Source organism: Talpa occidentalis, unplaced genomic scaffold (assembly GCF_014898055.3).
Source record: "Talpa occidentalis isolate TD23 unplaced genomic scaffold, MPIMG_talOcc4v2.1 talOcc4.9, whole genome shotgun sequence".
In the NCBI taxonomy this organism is placed as follows: Eukaryota; Metazoa; Chordata; class Mammalia; order Eulipotyphla; family Talpidae; genus Talpa; species Talpa occidentalis.
In genome coordinates this window covers 92,235,259-92,256,686 of record NW_023605305.1, presented here as the reverse complement: position 1 = coordinate 92,256,686, position 21,428 = coordinate 92,235,259, and the positions used below count along the sequence as shown (strand labels likewise).

The 21,428-nt window shown below is 45.7% G+C and overlaps 1 protein-coding gene across 7 annotated transcripts in view; it reads right to left on the bottom strand.

Moving 5' to 3' along the window:
* The window catches only part of TENM2 (teneurin transmembrane protein 2), a 3,493,894-nt gene that overhangs the window by 105,339 nt on the left and 3,367,127 nt on the right, over positions 1–21,428 (bottom strand). For 6 of the 7 annotated variants that reach the window (XM_054691585.1, XM_054691584.1, XM_054691586.1 and 3 more), the window contains 2 exons: positions 19,153–19,353; positions 17,278–17,490 (listed from right to left, as the gene is read on the bottom strand). In XM_054691585.1, the coding sequence (XP_054547560.1) occupies positions 17,278–17,490; positions 19,153–19,353 (414 nt within the window). The remainder of the gene's footprint in view (positions 1–17,277; positions 17,491–19,152; positions 19,354–21,428) is intronic. The other variant, XM_054691588.1, reaches the window with a different exon arrangement.

Here is a 21,428-nt window from a genome sequence, read left to right as displayed (position 1 = left end):
TTACCAATAAAGCTACAAAAATCGATAATCCTTGTAGATGGAATGCTCGCATCTCTAACCATCTCTGAGTCTCATCTCCCTCTGCCATTCCTCCCAAACAAGCCTCTGTCTTTACCTTGGCACATGTTACTGATTCTATACCACTAGGATTTAGCCTGAGTTCTATTCCAGTTCTGCTGAACGGACCTTTTAGAGAGGCCCCGCAATGCGTCTTGATTTAGAGATGCTTGGGTTTTATGTGGCTCTGGGAAATGCTGCTTAGCTTTTTCCGGAGCTCCAATAAGTTCTGATGTATGGCTGAGCATGCCTGCATGATTAATGGCACATGCAAGTACTTGGAGCTTTCAGAGGTCACCCCGTGTGTACTGAATAACACAGCGCCCATCCAAAAAATACCCTTGGATGAGTATCCTGGCTCCCCACAAACGCAATGGCAGCGCCTGCTTTAGAAGACACTGCCTGAGACTTGGCGCTTGTTACTGACTGTGTTTCTAAGGAAAGTCACTCTACAGACATTTTCAGGATAAAATGGGACTCATTTTGGTTTCTTGGCTATTTTTCTGTAAAGTGTCATAGGTGCCAGGATAAGTAAGGAGGCTGGGAAGACGAGAAGGCTGCTATGCCTGTGTTTGACAGGACTCCCAAGTTCAGGGGAGCCAGGCCGTGGTGTGAAGTGCATTCAGCACCCATGCAAAATATGCTACCGTGTGCACGCCGTGGTTGAGAATTTAAATGCACCAAAGTCAAGAGATTCGAAATGATGGTTCCCACAGCAACTATAACTCAGTTCTCTGGTGAATATAAAATTAACTTTATTGCAAAACATGCTGTTCAATTTACGCCTTAATATAGTCATGGCAGAGTTACAGTTGCTGTGAGAACGCTAACTCTGAGTTGTTTTGAATAATTAATTTAATGAAAAGTTGGTGGAAATGTGAACTCTGATAGCAAGTCAACTTAAATTTAGGGAAGTTGGCCAATTATGCCTATGCCAAGGTGCAAAGAGTCACTTTCGGAAGCTCAGATGACATGGTGCTGTCTTTGGTCCCTGGGGGTGCTGGAAAAGCTGAGAACCCCGCTGCGTGGGGACTTCTTCCACTATTGAAGGAGTCCGGGGGGTGTGGGGAGGAGGGGGGATTTACCAATAGGTGTGGGGTGGCTCCCGAGTGCCCACATACTCTTGATCTCATTGCTGGCCTCTGTAATAACCCTCTTGCTGCAACCACCTGGGCTTACTGCAGGAGATGAAAGTAGGTCGTGGTTACACCTGGTCTGTCAGGGAAACCTGAATTTAGAGCTCACCTCCCCTAATGCTGATGGTCAAGACGCACCAACTGCTTAAGCTCTTGGAGCCACTGTCCTCACCTGCACACTGATGAAGGGAATACTGACCTCCCGACACTGATGGGGGCTGCATGAGAGAAGCCAGGTTAAGAAGGAAGCACTGGGTTTGGCAAGTTTTGTGGTGGGTACTCAATAACCGTTAGCTGCTATTATCTGAAAAGGAACTCAATCAATCCGTGAGTTCAAAACACATACAAAATCAATTACCAGTCCTGTCTGGCTATTTCAGTTCAAAGTGATTTGGGGTACGCCTCAGCCAGCAGGCAGGTGATAAAGGGGGGAAACAGGGTGGGCAGAAAGTTTCCTAAGCAACAGTGTGTCTTCAGTGAAGACACTGGAAGCTACTTCCATTGAAGTTCTAGAAAGAAATCAATCTGTTCTACCTGGTCACTATACCTCAACTTTTTTTGTGGACATTGTCTCTTACAAGAACCTTTTCCTCCTAATTCCTCTCTCCATCGTGAAATCTTAACGCCACAGAGCTACCCCATATTTATTGCCTATATACCTGTGCTTTACACACAAAAACAGCAAGATTTTTTGCACCGCCCCCCTCCAGGAACTATTTTTCACTCACTTTGAGGGGGGTGTTAATACTGGCCCCATGTAGACTCCATGCCCTAGATTATGGACCAGCCCATTTCCTGTTCAAACTTCCTGCTACCCAACTCAGGAGAAAGCCTTTATGTACTTGAGGATTTCCTTTGCTATTTGTCTTGGAATCCAGCTCTTGATTTCTAACAAATGGGCTATTTGGGTAGCTAAGAAACAACATTTTTGATGCTAACTCAGGGTGGCTTCTACTTCTTTCCCAGCTCTTCTTGGACATGGTGTGGGTCCACTTTTCTCTCCTGAATAAATCGAGAGGCATGCCCAGGGAATCGCAAATTAGCCAGTTTCCAGGACAACTGGAAGCCATGCAGGGGGTCATTTAGGATCTTTTGGGGGAGTATGATTTGCTGTTGGGTGCCAGGCTTGACTGAACCAAAGGAATGGGCCCTGCAGAGCTCCCTTTCTTGGGAGGTATTGGCAGGGCTTAGACAGCAAGGGGGAAAGCCACAGGCTGGGAAGAAGAACAAATAAAAGGAAGCACCTCAGCAGCCCGCATTTCTGGCTTTGGATGCAATTCCCTGCTCGGCTCCAACTACTTTTAGTGTCAGTCTCATAACTTTTTCAGGGCATCTGCCTCCCTCCCTTCAAAGTCTTGGCTTGCTGTGGCTTTTTATCTCGCTGCCATCAGTATCAGTAACATTTTAATGTCTCCTAATAGACATGGTTTGATAACACTGCCACCATTTGCTTTTACTGCTCAGAAAGTGTTTTCAAGTTACACTGCTAACCACTAATGTCCCGGTAAAGTCACCCCAGGACACTGGCATCAGCGAGACTCAATTGTCAAGTGACCTGCAGATCCAGCCAAGTACTTAACTCATCCTTGAACTCCACCTGGCTGCTGGAACCTGAACAGGGCAGAGTGGCTCAGCTCCCTGCTGAGCTGTTCGAGTGGCCCTGAGTTGCAGTTTGGGTTGAGAGCTAAGAAGTATGGAAGGGTGCTGCAGGTGGGCTCAAACACGCTGGGAGACTCGCCCCGAGAGGGTCACCTGCACTGCCATCCACAGAGCAAACAGCAGGACACTTCCGGCTCCCTGACTGTGCTTCCCTGACTCTTGAATTTCTAGATTGTTACCCCGAGGCTAAGATGACAGAAACGTCCCTAACATTGAGTCCTTTGAGTTGGATGTGTGCTTGTTCTATGTGTGTGAAAAAGACCAATTGTGATTTATCTGTATGGTACTTTGAGAGGCACGATGAATGAAGATAAAGTGAAGCTTTGGCTGACCTTTGCAAGCCTCCATTCTGAACGGCCAAATGGAAAGAACAAGTCGATTTCTCCCAAGGCAGCAAAAAAGTCATTTCTTTATCTACTCAGGTATGCATTTCTCTATATAGTTGGGGATATAAAGAAATTACTCTTTAAATTTACAAACATTCAGTATTGATTTTGTCCTACTGGGAGGAGCAAAAAACATTATGGTGGATTCTGGATGCTCAAAGCATTGCAGTTCTGACTAGATCAAGGAGGGATTTCCAGTGTGTTCTGTGGGGTCTTTAAGTTTTCCTCCCTGGGAAAGGCAGTTTCCTCTGACCCTAAGGAAAGTTTCTTAATTTGTGGGCTCAGGAGGGAAGCTGGAGGGCATGACGACCCTTGTGGTTCCCATGTCAGTAAGTCTACTTGACTCCCCCACACATGCACTTAAAATGGCCAGGTGTTTCTCTGGTTTTGCATCTGCTTCCAAGGGATGTTTATGGCATGCTTGCATGCAGAGAATGTGAATGATCGTAGTTGAGTATCATGCTGGGAACTGTTCCCAGGAATCAGTAGCCTGATCTGAGACAATTTGGAAGGAAGAGCAAGACAATTTAGAAAATACAGGATACTTGTATTCTGCTGTCCTGGGAAAAAGATCAACAGGTTTACACTGCTGTATTGGAGTCTTCTCTCTTGGTCATGCCTGAAAAGCCCAAGGAATTCCCCTGAGTAGAGCAGGATAGAGAGAACATATGCCCATGAAGCAGAGGAGAAGGGGCAGGGCAGGGAGATGGTGCAGCCACGCCCTCGAACCCAGTCATAGGGGAAAATGATGACCTTGGCAAAGCTCTGGTCCCTGTGGGTCCTGGTGATACACTTGGGTGTTGTATCCAACACTCCTCAGAGAAGACCTTTGCTCCTGGCCCTTCACTGCACTGCTTCAGCCCTCAGCCCTGTTGTAAGAGGCCACTCCTGTTTACCCCTGTGGTCAGGGAGAAGGCAGGCATGCCAGCTCTGTAAGGGAAAGACTTCTCCTTCACAGGTGGAATCCTATCAGTCTAGGGAAGAAAAGGGTTGACAAAGGGACCCCAAACAGCAGGAATTATTAGGCCCTGTTAGAAAAATGCACAAATCCAGAGTCTGTGTTTCTGAATTGAATTCATTTGCAAAAGCAGCATTTCAGAACATGACATCAGACCAATGACCGAGGTGGAGACATGTGGTGATGGGTGCGGATATGCCGTGCTGCACCTGCCGAGAAGTCATATGGGCGCACACACACGCATGCACACATAGACGTGTACACACTCACACGCACGACAGGAATTAGTTCCTGGCTCGGTTTGCTTCTATTAATTGTTGAGGTCTGGGGTTTAGCTGTCAAATGGAGCAGATGGAAGGAAGATAAGCCAGAAAGGGCAGCAGAGGAGGCAGTCATGGGAAACCCTACCCATGCTCCATGAATGCCATGCTTGCCAATTGTGTAGACCATGGATTCAAACCCACCAGTCAACCTAGCTTCCCTGTATAAAATGCTTTCTGTTGCTGCTCATTGTGTGTTTGGGGGCCACAGCTACCTGCCTGCCTCCCAGGCTTATGGTGAGGTTGGCTGAGGCAACACAAAGACTTTTGAGCTCCTTGGAGAAAATTCACCATGCAAGTGCAAAGTATCGCCATTGTATCATGGAAATGAGACTCCCACCAGCATAAACCAGGCACCAGGAGAGTTGGACATCAAAGCCAAGAAGCCAAAGCAACCCCAGTCTCATTCAGGCAAAGGATGTTCCCTAGTTCATCACTAATCTTGTACTGGAAGTGTCAGTGGACACAGATGGGAGATCCGTTGTGTCCCTGGTCTTGTCTGAATGGTTTATGCCACCTTTTAACAAATTTTGAATTGCTTGCCAATTCTTGAAAATTGGGAAAATGCCATAATACTCCCAATACCTGGCATTTATTGAAAAATTGGAAAATGTGATAGAACTGGCTTCCCAGTGTACATGGCAATGTACAGCAGGAGGTGGGTCAAGCCTGCCCTCCACAGAAAAGGATATTCACCTTCCAGCCTATTACCACTGTCTACTGTCTCCTGCTAGAGGCATTCACATTTCCTTACTTCATCCACTTGGGTACTTGACTCTACAACTCTTTCTATACACTCTGCCCTCCTCGCCTTCCCATGGACAACAAAGACACGGAAACACAGTGCCCTCATTATCCAAATGTAGGCCACCTCCCCTAGCAGAGGAAAGGCCTGCCCAACCACCTCCTGCTGGAGGGAGAGAAGAGAACTTGATTTCTTTTACTTCCCCAGCCCCTTGCCAGTAATTCCACCTTAAAACCTGAAGGTTTTCTTACTTAGCGCTGTCCAAGCAATAATCCAACTAAATTAGATTATAAGCATCTGAAGTTTTCATAATAAATAAAAATATAGATATAGCTAAGAGAAGATGAGATTTAATTAATGAGTGTTATTTAACAGAACAAGTTTTGCCATATACAGAGGATTAAAAGATAAAAAAGGATAGGAGGGAAAATCAAATTTTAATGAGTTTCCATCTTCACTTGATTTAACTAAATTTCTTCCCTTGTTGGAAATATTAACACTTATGAGGGAGTCATTTGTGTGTATCCACACAGTTTGATACCCCGACTGCTTTCTTTTATGTAATTACATTGTGTTACAAATGAATCGAAACTACCACTTCAAGTGGAAGGCTTCCATCCTTACATTGATCTCCTTGGGAAGCTGTGAGTAAGGGAGAATGTTGTAAAATAAACCAAAAATTCATGGCAGAAATGCCAGGAAGGGTGCCTTGAGTTAGAAAACAGCAATCTCAAGTGGGCAGGAAGAACAATTATAGTCACCAGCCCCGGACAAAAAGTCCACTCTGGGACTCTCACAGAGGGAGCTTCTGCTGTCCCTTCCCCATTAGGTGCTTGAAAAAGGTTACATGGATGAAAGAATGGATGGATAAATGGATCTAGTTGTGACTGCTCAGCTGGAATCAGACAGGACAGGCGTGGATCCAAGCCTCGGCTGGGATGGTCTGGTCTTATTTTTTTTTTTAAGATTTATTTATGCATACAAGAGCTGGGGTACAGGCCAGAGGTGCAGGGGATGAGAGGATTCACCAGAGACAGAGTGGGGAACAGAACAGGCAGACTGACTGAAACACACCGCAGAGGGGAGCAGCGGGCTAGACAGGAGAGGTCTGCCGTGCCATGTGGATTGCTCCCTGGCTGGCTGGGGATCGAACTTCTGCTGCAGAGGCTGCGGATAGCTTCATAGTGCTGTGCTTAACCCCTTGTGCCACCAGGGAGGCCCCCAGCCTTATTAATGTTTATACACCTGTGGGCCTGCAAATGGCAGCTCCATCCTGAAAGGGGCATTTATCTATCTCTCCCTGCCTTGCCCTCTCTGCCTGAATTGTCCCTCCTTAAGGAAATGGAATCCAGGGGGCCCAAGGAGCTGTTCTGAAAGAGTGAAATAGAAGGAGGACCTGGCAACTAGGTTAATCCAGCCTCTTCTTTTTGTGCACCATTTACTCCGCTTTCTTAACTGCTCACCCCCAAAGCACCATTCGGGAAATGACAGCCAGGGCAGGAATCTATGGCATTAAGGGTTTTAAAAGTAACATTAATGGATTGTCAAGCATAGTGCTTTAGTGTAGGTGAAGTCCTCATAACAATAGGACGTAGGCATTACTAATCCCAATTTACAGATGGGACAATGGGGAGAGTGATGGTAAGTGATTTGCCAGAGGTCGCATAAGCGCAATTGATGGAGGCTGGATTTGAAGCTGGGCCTGTGGGCTTCCAGAGCTCATGCACCCCATGCCTCTTCTGTTTCCCCACATAGCCCCACCCTATGAATGTATAATAATTACAACAGTCAGGTGCTGATAACTGCCAACAACTGGTTAATAGTTAGCAAAGAGGGAAGATATTACATTTTACAAACATCTACTGAGACTCTGGAGTGGGTGTTATGTTTTCTGCTCTGTGATCTAACATTTTCTGTAACAGGCCCCAGAGAGCAGATCTGTTAACTAAGTGGATACAGATCTTCATTGGCCCCATTAAATGGAAACAAAAAGTTAAATCAGTTCATATTTAAAGTATGGTGAGAGTTTGATAGCAACCTGCTTAAGGGACCCAAGTTGACTTGCCTGCATTCCCTGGATTTATAGGAAAATGTGGGTTTTTCATATTAGTTCCTCTAATATCTTAAGTCTTGCTCCCTTTTCACAGGAATTGCTATCATCAGTGACATGGGCATCCTGGGGTTTCCACGCTAAATGTGGAGAACCCTCTCCCTGCCCAGGATGCTCTCTGCAAAGCAGAAGGTACTGGTTTGCAGAGTTTGGAGTCAGTAGTAGGAGTGTGTTTCAGACGCAAATGCAGTAGCTGCTGGTGAGAGGCAGCTTGCTGACTTGTTGGAATGAAATCAGGTACAGATGCTTCCTCTGTGCTGGTGAGGTGGTTATTTTGTCATCTTTGGGGGCCTCCACCCCCTGGCCTTGTTTCTAGACAACTAGACAGAGCTGTTGGGCAGTCTCTCTTGAAGTTAAAGCATAATTTAAAAAATAAAGAAATGCAATTCACACTTATCTGAGCCCATCACTCTACTGACAGCTTTAGACAGACGACCCTTTGGGGCCAAACTCCTAACCAATTTCATCACTAATTCAACCAGGGGCTACTGCGGTTAAACTTGGAACTCGTGACCTGAGATTCTTGGTGATTTTTAATCATCCTGGACAGCAGTTATGTGGGACTTCCTGTCTCTACAACCTGGTTTAACCCTGCCTCTCTCTGGGGTCTAGCTGGGTGTCCTTTGTGGGATGTATAGTTTGGGTTGCTCACAATGGGTGTCACACATGCCTGGAACCAGCAGCCCCAGCCAGTCATGCCAGAAAGGGCTGGAAACCTGTAGTCCAGGGGATGTGGGATGGGTTCTCTCCACTCTTCCTGGGACACAATTATTATGAGGGTGGGAGGTGAGAGGGGCTCTTTTCTTTGCATTTGAGCTGGCTGAAAATTGAAGCGACCCTTAGCCTAAATGAAGAGGAATGGGCTTTTCTAAAAGAGCTGGCCGTGAAAACAAAGGGGTCTTAACCGAGTTCACACTGGGAATCCAGAGTCTGGCTGTGTTTAAAAAACTTGTGAGGCTCCCTGTCACCAGTGGGTCTAGGGAAGGTGCTTGAGGGTGAGGAAACAGGGGGGACCCGGTGGTGTCTGTCCTACATCCCAGCCCTGGGAAAAAGCCTTAATATTTAAGAGAGAGAAAAGAAAGGACTTTTTGCAGAGGAAAGTGAAAGCAACTGAGAAGGTCCCCAGGGTGGGAAGAACAGCACCCTCTCCCTCACTGTGAAGACGTGCCAGTTTATCAGGGGAGCGGGCACTGAGGGTGCCGGCTGGCACTGGGGACCATCTATCTGGTTTGCACCCCAGCAGCTGGGAAAGAGTAGGGTTCCCCTTAACTGAAATTTGCAGGCAGCAGTCTTCAATGAGGGGACCAAATTTGGAGTCTGAATGGGCTAAAGGTGAAAACGGGAGACTCGTTTCTCTAGAAACATCTAGTAGTGTTTAGGGTGAGAGTGGACAGCTGTATGGCTGGATGAACCGTGACACTGGAAAGGTAACATGAAGGATTCCTTCTCTAGGAGACAGGCTTATGAGGTTCTGGACGTAGTGAGTTCCCAGAGTCTTGGCGCAGAACTGGAAGGACTAATCTCTGTCTCTGTTCTATTTATGAACTCCTGTCACCTCCTGCCCCATTAGCCCAGCTCCCTGGCCAAAGTATCTAACGTCAGCTGAATTCATCTGCTCACTTGACACTTGTTGACTGAGAGGAGCTACCCCATCTTCAACCATGTGGGAAGAGAGTGACAGTCCATGGATCATGGACCACGCTGTGGTTGAGAACCCCACGGCGCAAGCTATGGGAAAAGACTGAGCAGGCTCCATTAAGATCTTAAAGATCAAAGTAACCACCGGCTGATAGCTTTCAATTACCTTGCTGTGTCCTACCGCAGTGGAACAGACAGGTTTCCTTCCCCCCGCCCCCCTTATTGACTACAGTGAAGATATGTTTTTAAAAACCAACACTTTACTTAAAACGAAGGATATTTTTTTAATTAGAGGAGAGATTAACGAAACACATTTTCTCTTGTAATTTAATCCATTCTAATTATCCTGAGAATGTTTATGCTGAAATACTTTAAATCTCCTAGCTGCTATTCTGTACACTTTCCCTTTTTATTACTCACGAAGGGAAAAAAGCTCAGAGATGGTCAAGGGTATGGTGGCCCTTTGCAGCTCTAATTATAATGATTTAGAGAAGATGCATGAAAGGCTGAGGGGGGTTCTGACTTGGGTGGGTGGGATTTCAAACTGATGGATGGCACCCCCTGTTTTCCAAAGGAAATAAAGGCACACCTCTAAAAAGACCTTGTGATATAGAATGCCATGGATGAAAGCGGCCTGGTCGAAGATTGAACCCCATTAGCAGGCAGCTTGGGAGGAAATGCAAAATCTGTTTCTTCATGACCATCTGGTCTACCTGTGTAGACCAGATGAATCAAGGTATGGCAACAAGTCCCCAGATGTTACCTGTGGGTCATGCTTCAGGGAGTAAAAAGTCACTGCAAGTGAGAGAGGCCTTAGGGTGACCCTGAAGTTGAGCAGTCTGGGAAGTCTGATTCTCCTAAAGACACACTTGCTACTCAGCCTGGTTAATGGTGAGAGTCCTGGCTCATTCCTGGATGCAGAGAGCAAGTTCAAACATAAACTTGAACTCCAGAGTTACCAGGGAGGAGGAATAAGGAAAGGACAGACCAGGACAAGGTGTTCTAAGAGGCACGGACCCCGCAGCACCTGCAACTGTGACAAATGCCACTTTAGCAGCCATCTGGTCTGAACTCCATAAGGATAAGGCTGTGGCCCCTCATTTGAGAAACACTGCCTGAGAGCAACAGAAACTTGATTCTATTCAATGAGAATCCCAAGCTAATACTTCAAAGGAATTCTTTTTCCATAAAGATGAAACCCTGAATTAAAATCAAATTCTCACAGGTCTCTTCACTCTCCCAGAATATGTCTGAGGGCTAAGTTTGAGAAACCTTGGTTGAAAGCAGCAAACTCCAATTTTACAATAAGTCTCGATTAACATGAGGATAGTTGGGTATTTGATTTCATGTACAATTGGGTTGTTTGGTAAAATAAACAGGCTTGGTTCCAGGGAAGAGAGGCAGTTTGTTTCCCGGTAAGTTCCAGATGCCAGCATCTTACAGAATCAACCTTTGTTCAGGGCTGGGTAGTGAGTGGGTGTATTTTTGACATGCAACTAACTGCTTGATGGATGGGAGACAGATGTGTGAAAAGGGAGGTGGAAGGTAGAGAAATGTCTTAATGAGAAGTTTATTTTGATAGCCCTCCCTTGCTCTTTAATTGATCTTACACTGGCACCCGAGAATGCTGGCAGTGGGGGGTAAGGGGAGGAAGATGGTGAGGAGGGCATTAGCTCATATTTATTTGGCTCTGATTTTAAGGCAGATTCTGTGCCAAGTACCTTCTTTATACACATAACCCAATGAGGTGGGTAGTATTCTACAGACAAAGAAATGGAAGCATGTAGTGGTGAGAAAACCTGCTAGAATTTCATCTCAGGTAGACTGAACCAAAAACCTGTGTCTGAAGCATGTCACTGTCATGCCTGCATTGCCCTGAATTCAAGTGAAATATAGAGATAGATGAACCTCTAATTTAATGCCACCTCTTAATTAACACACATGAGTAGAAATGGGTACAGTCTGATTATTCAATTGTACAAAGAACTTTTTCAATGTGCAAAAAGATTCCCTACATAAACCAGTTATAAACTGGAGCTGAAACAGGCAGAGAAACTAACAAACAAAAAAAGCATCATTCCACACTGCAATATCAGCAGAGCCCACACTTGCTGTGTCGATCCCTTGGATGTGGGTACAGAGGATGGCAGCCTGCCTGCAGAGCTTCCCTGCCCCTTGCAGGACAGAGAGCACCTCAGTGCCACAGCAGCCCATTCCTGTGACTGCATGGAAAGTAATAAAATTCTGTAGATGGACAGGTCCTTAGAGATCATCTCATCCAAGTGTGTTCTAAATTCAATCACATATTGCATTCAGGATATTTGCAATATCTGCAGTTATTTACTCAATATTTTTCTTTAAATTTACTCAGGCCTAACATTGCTACCCACTGGCACCACATCCCTAAGCAGTAATACCAGTATCATCATAAGTTTGATGAGCTAGTTATAGTTTGCTCTCACACTTATATTTAAAAGCACTACATAACCACTCTCTCTCTCTCTTTCTCTCTCTCTCTCTCTTCCTCCTCTTTATTTGTGTACACATTTGTACACCAAAAAAAAAAAAAGCATCTCATGTTTGAGGACGACACTCTCGACAGAGATTACATGGTCCAATCTCCTCATGTGCCACAAGAAGATACTGAGGCCAGGAATGCTGGTGACTTTCCCAAGGGCGCCCAGAATGTTTGCATCAGAATGGAGCCAGGAACACAGTACTGCCCCCTCCTCCTCTACCAAGCCATTACTTCAGGACACCACAATGTATCAGAGAGAATACGCCCATCACAAATATCAAAGCATCACAAATATCAAGCCTAGTGCAAAGAGTGGGATCTGAACCTGAAGACTTGGAGAAGAGGCTGATTTTCTGTAAATGTTGAAGGGACAGGACACTCACTCCATACTATACACACACACACACACCTCTATATATACATACACGTATGCATACATACACACATACATACACATGCATGTACATGAGACACTAGGGCAGTACACCCCAGATTTTCAATACCTCTTATTCTTACATGCTTTTCTTGCTTTTGATTCTCATCTCTCCTTCATGCTAATTCTCACCCATGTGTTTCTGTTCCAAGAGTTCAAACTGATTTTAGTTCTTTGCTCTTGTGAAGTCAGCAGCAATACTTCACATCAAGCTATTTACTTGTTGGCCCTGTGTCTGTGGGCTACTAGCTAGCACATCAGTGGTGTTCCTTTGAAACACTAGGAAAATACCAAGTCACTGCCCCTTCCCTTCAGCTCTTTCCAAGGGCAAGAATTACAAACTCACATAGGAAAAAATACAGAAAATAGTTCCCTTTACAAGTAGAGAATATTTGAGCCATAAGTTATCGCACCTGCCTTCCCACTGATGTGTCAAGATCTAGACCAGGAGAGGAAACACATCCAGTGATGAGAATCTTACTGCATGTTGGTCCCCGTTCTGGGTTTGGGTAGGAAACCCCAGGCAGCCTGCCTGACCCAGACGCCAAGGGAATTTCTGGGCACATGGTGATTCCTGATCATCAATGAGAAGATTCACATTTTTGGGCAATCTGTGGGGAAATGAATCAGCTGTGGAATGTCTTTTGTGCTCAGCCTAAAGTTTGTCCATAATTTTACAGACTGAAAGACCACTGATTCAGGTTTTCACTCTCCCGAAGATGGAGCACCTAGAATAGGTTCCTAGAAGAGCCCTCGGAGGAATAGGTCAATGAACCAATCTGAAAATTAGCCACATCTACACACCTGGCAGAAGGAAGCCTCCACGGCACTAATTGCCTCTCAACTAGATCTCACTGCAGAGTGAGGTTCCCATGACTTAGAAAGAGAACCGGAACGAGACGCAGAAGCAGCCGTACTCAGTCAAGGTTGGATCATCCCCTGCTCTATTCTTCCTAAGCCTTTCCCTGTAGTTCTGAAGCTCTCTCCCTCCTGGACTGTGACCCTGTCTACTTCTGATGACAATCACTTAATCAGCACATCAGACTGTCACATGGCTGGTTTCACCTTGGGTAAAGATTCATTTTCCTTATTAACATGGCCAGGACCTATTTCTTTCCCCAACCAATTAAAGAGGAAAAATAGAAGGGTCCCAGTGACAGAGCGTGAAAAGAAAACGGTCCTGACTTGTGGCACACACGCAGGCCACTCAGCCCCCCTCCCAGTCCTGGGAATGGCGGCCTCGCTCTCTAATGTAGTTGGGGGGCAGGGCCACATAGCCAAAATAAACAAATTGGAATAACATCACAGACATTGCTCACTAGCCAGATATCAAAGCATTCACTTAGGATCTACACCTGGCTTTGGTGGATTTATTCTGTGGGTGTGTTAGTTTGTATTGTTCAGAACAGATGTGTGGACAGCCCACCTTTAGGAGATAATAGCAACAATTCTCTATTAGCATTTAGCTTTCTTCCTTGCATTCTCTGATGACACAGGCGTCAGCCTCTTGCTGTAATTTGTCCAGTTGTTCTGCTAGCAACACATACTAACAGCTACTCCATTTCTTTATAATGGAAGGGCTGCTTATCTGAGTTTACTAGCATTCATGGTGATTTATGACCTCTTCTAGGGTCTATGTATGCTCCGGTATATAGGCTCTACATGGCCTTTTGAAGGTAACTAGAGATGGTGGTGGTGTTGGCGGGTGAAAGGAACAACAACCCATTTTAGGACTGTGTTTAGGAATAAAAAACTATTTTTATAGTGCCTTCTGATTTATTCATAAGCATAAACTGTAGCCTATCCAAATAATACCAATATATTCCAAAGATATACATGAATTGTCATCGACTTGGATTCAAAGTATATGTCTCCTCTGTGCAATTCTATAGATGTTAGCCACACTTTGTATTTAACTTCCTACAAAGAGAATCACTTCCTATAAATAAGAATCACTTCTTGGTAAGATCTGTCTACCGATAAATCAGCTATAAGCAGTTAGCAGTGAGATGCTATAACTTATATTTAAATCTTTAGCAAAAATAAGCACTACATTTTCAAATAGAAAAAAAGTTTGAAGAATTGCAGAAGTACATTTGATCAAACATAGAAAGATCTGGGTGAGTCTCCTTAATTGGGTTTATCCTCAGCCCTTTCTCCCCCGCCTGTCTACTTGCCCCTCCTTCAGCAACAAATGGGACGCACAAGTGCAGACGCAAAATGTTCCGTTGACTCTCTGCAATCACCCTAAGAAAATTGCCTCACGATGACATTTAGAAAATCGGCTGCTGATGACCCAAGGCCCCTAACCCTAACCACTCTGTCTTACCCCAAATCTCCCAACGCATCGTCTATTAGACTGGCACCACTTCATTCTTACTTGTTTTCTATTTTCAAAATAGGACATTGGAGGCTCTGCTTAGGAAGGACCAGGGTCTCTTTTCTTTCTGTCATTGTCCCTGAGGAGGAGGACTGGCTCTGGTCTTGTAAATTGTGGCATTTACTTAAAATGAATTGACAGGAGTGTCTGCTCGAAATAAAAGACTAAAACTCCACGAAACAGCTCTGGGGCCAGAGGTTGAAAAGCAAAAGAAGCAATTATGCGCATACGAATGCCTTTAGATTTTGAATAGCAAATCTCACCAGCTAAGGTATGCTTAGGTTTCTTGGAGCAAAACCCAGTCAACATAACTGAGAAGACAGCATCGAAGCCACTAACAGAACCACAGTGCACGAATGTCTCACAAGACAAGACATTGGTGTATAAAGATCTTTATAACTTACAGAGCGAGAACTCTTAAAGTCACGAGAGATCACAGTTCTGAAACAGAGACTTTCTGGCAACATCACTCTTCATTTGGGGAGCTGTACTTGGCATATAAATTTGTACTTTCTATGTCTCTCAAGAACACACTTGGTGAAACTTGAACCAGACATTTCAAGTAGCAGAAACACCTATTTCCAATTCATCTCACCCAAAGGGCTCACTGGATTGCAACACCTCCTCTGTTCTCCTGCTGGCCACATCCGCTCTATTTTCTACTGAGACTACAGTTGCATCTTCCCGTCTCATTTTCAAAGGCTCGAGAGACACTTCACTGCAGCCAGTGTCTTCAATCCATTCCACTCCTGGAATGGAATCTCCATGTCTGAACTGTCTCTCCCTTTCTCTTGGCTCCTGATATGCTATGCTCCAAGGCATAACTGGGTCTTTTTTATTTTTAATGATAGGAATGCAGACCTGCCTCTCTTCCTCCTCTTTCTCCCCTCTATCAAGACTTGTGCAATTCTCTAATTTGAATGTCAGCCCATTTCTTTCTGTAAAGGGCCAGATAACCACTGTCTTCATGAGCCATCAAGTATCTGTCCAGTCCCTGAAAGCCCAGAGGCAGCGTGGAAGCAGCCAAGTCCCCCACACATGGGTGTGGTGTCCCCCCACTCACACTTTGTTTCCTGGACACTGACATTTGAATTTCATATCATTGCCATGTGTCAGGAGATATATTTATTTTGATCATTTCCATTCTTGAGCAATGCAACAACTATCCTTAGCATCTAAGCCACAGAAAAGCAGGCAGCAGGCCTTAGTTATCCCACCCTCTGCTCCAGTCCATCTGGGTTGCCCTCCTGTGAGCTATTCCCAGAGCAAAGATGGGCTGGAGGTAGGAGAGGGCGAGGTGGCCTCAATGTGAGGCGCTAAACCCTCGGTAGATGTGGGAAGTGTAGAACACAGGGAAGAGAGCCTGGCTTGTACGAAGGCAGCGAATGCAGGTTTTCTAAAGGTGGTGAGTTGGCAAAAATCCTCTTATGGAGGGGGATAGACCAAAAGCAATGGAGATATGGGGATGGGGAATGTCTACATTTAAATCATACCAAGCATGCAAAAGTACACCAAGGAGGGCACCCCTGAAGACTGTAAGCTATTGGGAAGCCCTTTAAGCTGTCCTGGTAGTGGGCTGCACACATCCCTCCCTTGAGTCTTCTGAATTATCCCCCAGCCTCTGCAGGGAAATGAAAATGAAAGTGGCTGCAGGGGGAGCAGGATCTGGAGCATCATTGAGAGATTGCAAAAACAGTTCACTGCCAACAGACTGTCCCGGCAGGGTCCCAGTGCTGCATCATAGCCTGGATTGGCGTGCTGCCCCTCAGGTGCCCAATTCATGAAAGTGGGGGACTCTAATGCAGAGTCTGCTTTATTGCCAAACACCCAAATGAACAGCATGGGAAACTGAGACTGCTCTCACGAGTTAGTCCTGGATTAGGTCCTGAGCCCTCTCCCTCCAGGTGGCCTCTCTGCACCTGGGCTTTTGGGTGGGGTGGGGCTAAATGGCAGGACCCCAAACTTGATGGCTAGAATCACAGGGAACTTTGTGGGGGCAAGTCAGCAAATTGTTTGGAAACTTCTCTAAGAGTTTCCTTGCAAGCAAGTGGATTAGCTAGCCTGGCATGAAATCAATGCCAGAGTGGACTTAATTAAACAACAAAAGCAAAAACTGGAGGTAAAATGATGCTCTAGTTGACAACTTGGTAATCCCAGCTGTCTGAGATGTGGAAAACCATCTCCTCAATTAAAGGGCTAACTGGAGGCACTTGATCCAGTACTGCCCAGCCCCAAACCATAATAATGACAAAAAGCAAACAAAAACAAGACTGAAGGGACTTGAGGACTGTCTCTTCTCAACAAAGAGAATGACCTTTTAAAAAAGGTCATTGGTCAAGAAGCTTGTAGAGAGAGGTGGTTGAGCAAGAAGGGAATGGACCAGAGAGGGAGACCTTTATTGGTGGTGGTGGAGTGGGGAAGGTCAGGAGCCCAGGGACCGAACAAGTTTTGTCTTGGGAGAGTAAGTGGATGCTCAAGCCCACTGTGGGCCATACCTGGCGACACAGGGACCTCAGGAGTCCTGCCTGCATCTACCTGCTCTAAGGTAAGTGAGACCAATTGCTGCCAGCAAAGAGAAATTCAGTGATTCAGCCAGCCAGAAGTGGACTCAAACAGGGGAGACCACAGTCCTTTTGGAGTGCTTGAAACCTCCAGGCTCTGACAATTTCCCATGCACGTGCATTTCTCCCCATCCAAGTCTGCGATTCAGATGGATTTTCTCATCCAGTCTGGTCCCTTTCCTCCCAATCTGGAACCCTGGCAAAAAGAGAAAGCCTTTTCCAATCAGGGACCTTGCTTTTCCTTCCCCCACCCCTGGGGAGATTTGGAGAGGCAGCAGGAATGTTGGAGAGCACTCGTGTCCCTGAAGGAACAGCCGGTTGCAATGCACGACCATCACTATAGATCTACGATTTATGAAAATAAAGCAATATGTGCCTGTTTCGGTGCCTGCCGTTTGCCTACCAATGGTGCAGTGTTCACCATTCCAGCCCTCTCGGCATTCACATTTGCCATCTTTACAGGTCCCGTGCTCAATGCAGCGGGGGTGGCACACGCGCTGGTCACAAGCGGCGCCTGTCCAGCCCTCTTCACAGCGGCAGGCTCCCCCGATGCAGACGCCGTGAGTGCCACAGTCTACTGAGCACACTTCTGGAAGAAAAACAATGATTACAGCTCAACAGCATAGCCGGCGAAACCCTCCACTGAAGGCCAGACTTCGCACGTGGCCAGGGTGCCTGGACCGGGCCCCACGGCCCCGCAGCTATGTCATCTGGGGAGTCACTCATTGCTATGCATTTTGTAGAGCAGTGGTTCTCAGAGTGTGTCCTCAAGTGGGATGGCAGCCTCATTGGCACCCAGGAACTTGTTAGAAAAACAAATTCTTGGGACTCAGTTGCACCTCCTGTATCAGAAACTCCAGGGTGGGGCTCAGAAATTTGTTCGAATAAGTCCTCCAGGAGGGTTGCATGCTCACCAGAGCTGAGAATGGCCATTCTAGAGCTTGCAACCGTCCCAGTGGGAGGTGAGACAGTGGCCATCCTGTCTGGCTTTTTCAGGTGGCTACCTGAAAAGATCTGTGGATCTTGGCTCCCTAGCCAACTGGAATTTTCCCCTCCCCTTTGCTACCCTCCACAGACCAAAGGCCAGTGGGATCCCAGTAGCTTTGTCCCCTTGATGACTACAGACCCCCCCATCATCCAGATCAGCCCCTTGGTGGCTGGCGATGACTGCTATAATCACGCTGCATTTACACAGCCTCTTTCTCAAAGGAGCTCAAAGTCTTTTGTGGTTAGGAGGAGACAGACAGACAGATAAACACTCTCTGGCGTTCAGACCTCTCACCCGAGGACAAGCACGTGCAGGACATTCATCCTTACTCCAGACTACAGGGGCGGCGCGGCTCGTCACGCCAGGGGGTCCGTGACGCCGAGTCACACAGCAAGTGGGTGGCACAGTTGGGCCAGGGATCTAGGGCACCCTGTTCCCCTCCCTCCTCTCAGCCGGGCCTGGACCACCAGCATTAGGATTGAAGCCAGAGTCGAGTGGGCTGAGAAGACATCCCAAAATAGCCCATTTTAACTGACTCTTCTTTTTTTTCTCTTTGGAATGAAATATTCATTTCTTCTCCATTGTAGGCAAAGCCTCACATCTATTCCCTTCCTGATTGCCATGGCAATCTGACAGCTGTCTCACTACCCAGAGGAAGGGGGCGGAATGATGATCGCTTGCTTGGATAGGCACTTGTCAGTGTGAACGGAACCATTTTCGGGAAGGTTGAGACCAGCTTGAACTGTTGAACTGTTCCATTTTAAGGTCACTTAGGAGGTAAGACACATACTCTTAATTTTAGGAAAATAAAGTGTACAGCGCAACTTCATTATTCTCCTGTCACTGGAGTATTGCAGAGCTTTATAACGTGTTCACACAGCACCCCGAGGGAGCCTCTTTTCTGTTTTATAGGACATTCCATTCAGTTTGTCTGGGACTGAATTGTTCTGTTTTGTTTTCTGGTACCTTTAGGGAGTGTACACAAGAAAACCTGTAATGCAAATGGAAGCATCCCTCCCGGGCCCTTCATCCATTTGCGGTGATGGAACAACGAGACACAAGAACCTATGTGGGGTTTTGCTTGTTTGTTTCTCAAGATCACAGGCTTCACCACTGAGAAGAGAATCAGAAAGGCGCAATGCAACTCACTGAAGTCCCTGGAACCCCAGCTGAGTGTGAAACGTAGATTCCCATCATTTGACCGACAGGGGGAACACAGCGCATGAGAGTTGGAGAAATCGGGGAGAAAACCTCTTGGCTTACCGACGGAGCAGTCGGGACCCATCCAGTTGGGATCGCAGCTGCAGAGGCCCGTGTCGGGGAGATAAGTGCCGTGCCCACTGCACTGGTCCGGGCACTGGACCCTGGCCAGCTCACAGTTCAGACCGCCCCAGCCAGGGCTGCAGAGGCATTCTCCATTGACACAGACCCCATGGCTGGAGCAGGTCGGATCCAAGCAATCAACTGAAAAAGGCAAAGAGGAAACATCAATTACTCGTGGGGGAATGGGCCATGAGACACCAGTTTGCCAATTCCTACCCACAAGCAAGTACGTGGAGCATTTCACTAGTACGTATGTGGTCCCTGGAAGAACGCCATCCAGAGACTTTTTCTTGGCCAAAACATCTGGTCACAAAACTTGAAACTGTAAGAGGAAAGAAGTCACCTCTCAAACAGAATTTGGAGGAATAAGACATAGAGGTGTGTCTGAACCTTGTACTTACAAACTTTAGTACCTGAACCACATTGGAGCCTTTGAATACTGGTGATGTCTCTGCATGTGTTGCCAAACCCAATTATCCCTCTCTATTGGGCAGAAAAGTAGAGAGTTTCATTCCGACTTCACTAATATTTGACATCAGAAGGTAATAAAAGATTAAAAAGAAAACCAATGAAACTCATAAATGAGTCACTTTCCTAATTAAGTTTCACTTAGGCTGAGTCTAAAATTAGTTTTCATTCTCTGAGCACACATCTATTGAAGGAGTTCATAAATGTGCAGGAGAGAAGAACTAAGTTGCATGTGGAAAGGATCCACAGGGGCTAACTTTCCTCCTCAGGACCATGCCTGGGCTGGAAGGGTGAGTCTCTGGCCATGGTGCCGCCTTCCCCTGCACCATCAGTCGGATAAGCTAATGGTCACATTCCAGTCATTGTTGTTCCTGCCACTTTCATGGTCTGTTTGGCCACCTTAATAATCAGAGGGGGTATCCATCCAGTAGGTAACTTGATGGTTACTTTGGAATGAGCTCACAATGAGGAGTAAGTTGCAAAGACCAGTTCTTGAGGACAGGACTTTTTGTTTTTTAATGTTCAAACTGTTAATAAAATAAACTGTATTCCAAAGTAGTCACATCATTTTATATTCCTACCCGCAAGGAGGGAGGGTTCAAATTCTGTATATCCTGATAGGGATTTCTCACTGCCTGCCTTTTTAATCATAGCTATTTTAGTGGGTGGAAATGGCAGGTCACTATGCCTAGAATCTGAATTTCCAATTAGGCATTGTTGTATGTATATACTAGCCACTAGCCATTTATATGTTTTCTTTGCTGAAATATAGATTCAAATCTTCTGCCAAAATCATAACTGGATTGTGTGAGGACAGAACTTCCTGCATGAAAATGTGACCCCAAACTTGAACATGTTTTCAGCCTAAGGGTTTGATGAGTAGTGCCTTTTATAGGAAGCCTGGATTTCTTAGGTATTCCTAGGAACAATGCACTGCTGCTCGGAGGAGGACACTGCTTACTGTGGGATTTGAATAGTGACAAGTGGTTTTGCAGAGGGCTCAAATGTGGCTTTGTGGATCAGAGAAACAGGGAAGTGTCATCACCTTATTTGACTAAGACATACATTTCTCTCATTTTAACAGCTTAGAAATCAGTCTTGTTGGCCTAGGGAAGAAAGAAAACACTTGTATCTGCCAGCATCTGGGGGCACAACCAACTTGGGGTCACTCAGATTTCTTTGAGAGATTTTCTAGGCTCCACTAAGAGTGCAATTCAGTCCCCTGCGTGTATCCATCTTGCACTTCAAATTCTCAGAGAAGGTTCGATTTCTCTCTGACTAATGTCATGATGGAAACACACAGGAGTTTTGGCCTCTAAATAGTTCACCCCAGCAGTTAAGTAGTAATCTCTTGGGGTTCCAGTTTTTGTAGTGCAGTACATTTTTATTCGTTCTTTTGGTAATACAAAATAATGGTGTGTTTTAAAATTGATGACACATTGGCTCCTAATAGGAATTATTTAGACTATTCATGCCACAGACATCTTTCATTCTTAGGGACATCAGACTGGAGGAATTTAGATTTATTGGAAAGAACAATATTCCATGAGTTTCCCAAAGAGAATCCTTCACTTAAGGCAAGGATAAGACTTTTCAAGGTTAAGTGCTGTTTCTTGGGATTCCACTTGGATCTTTTCAGGAAGATATTATTTATAAAACTAAGTTCAAAATTACTTGAGTTTTGGGGACACAGCTGCCATTGATCTTTTCCTTTTAAATCAGAAAAGTGAATTATTGGAATTTGTTGC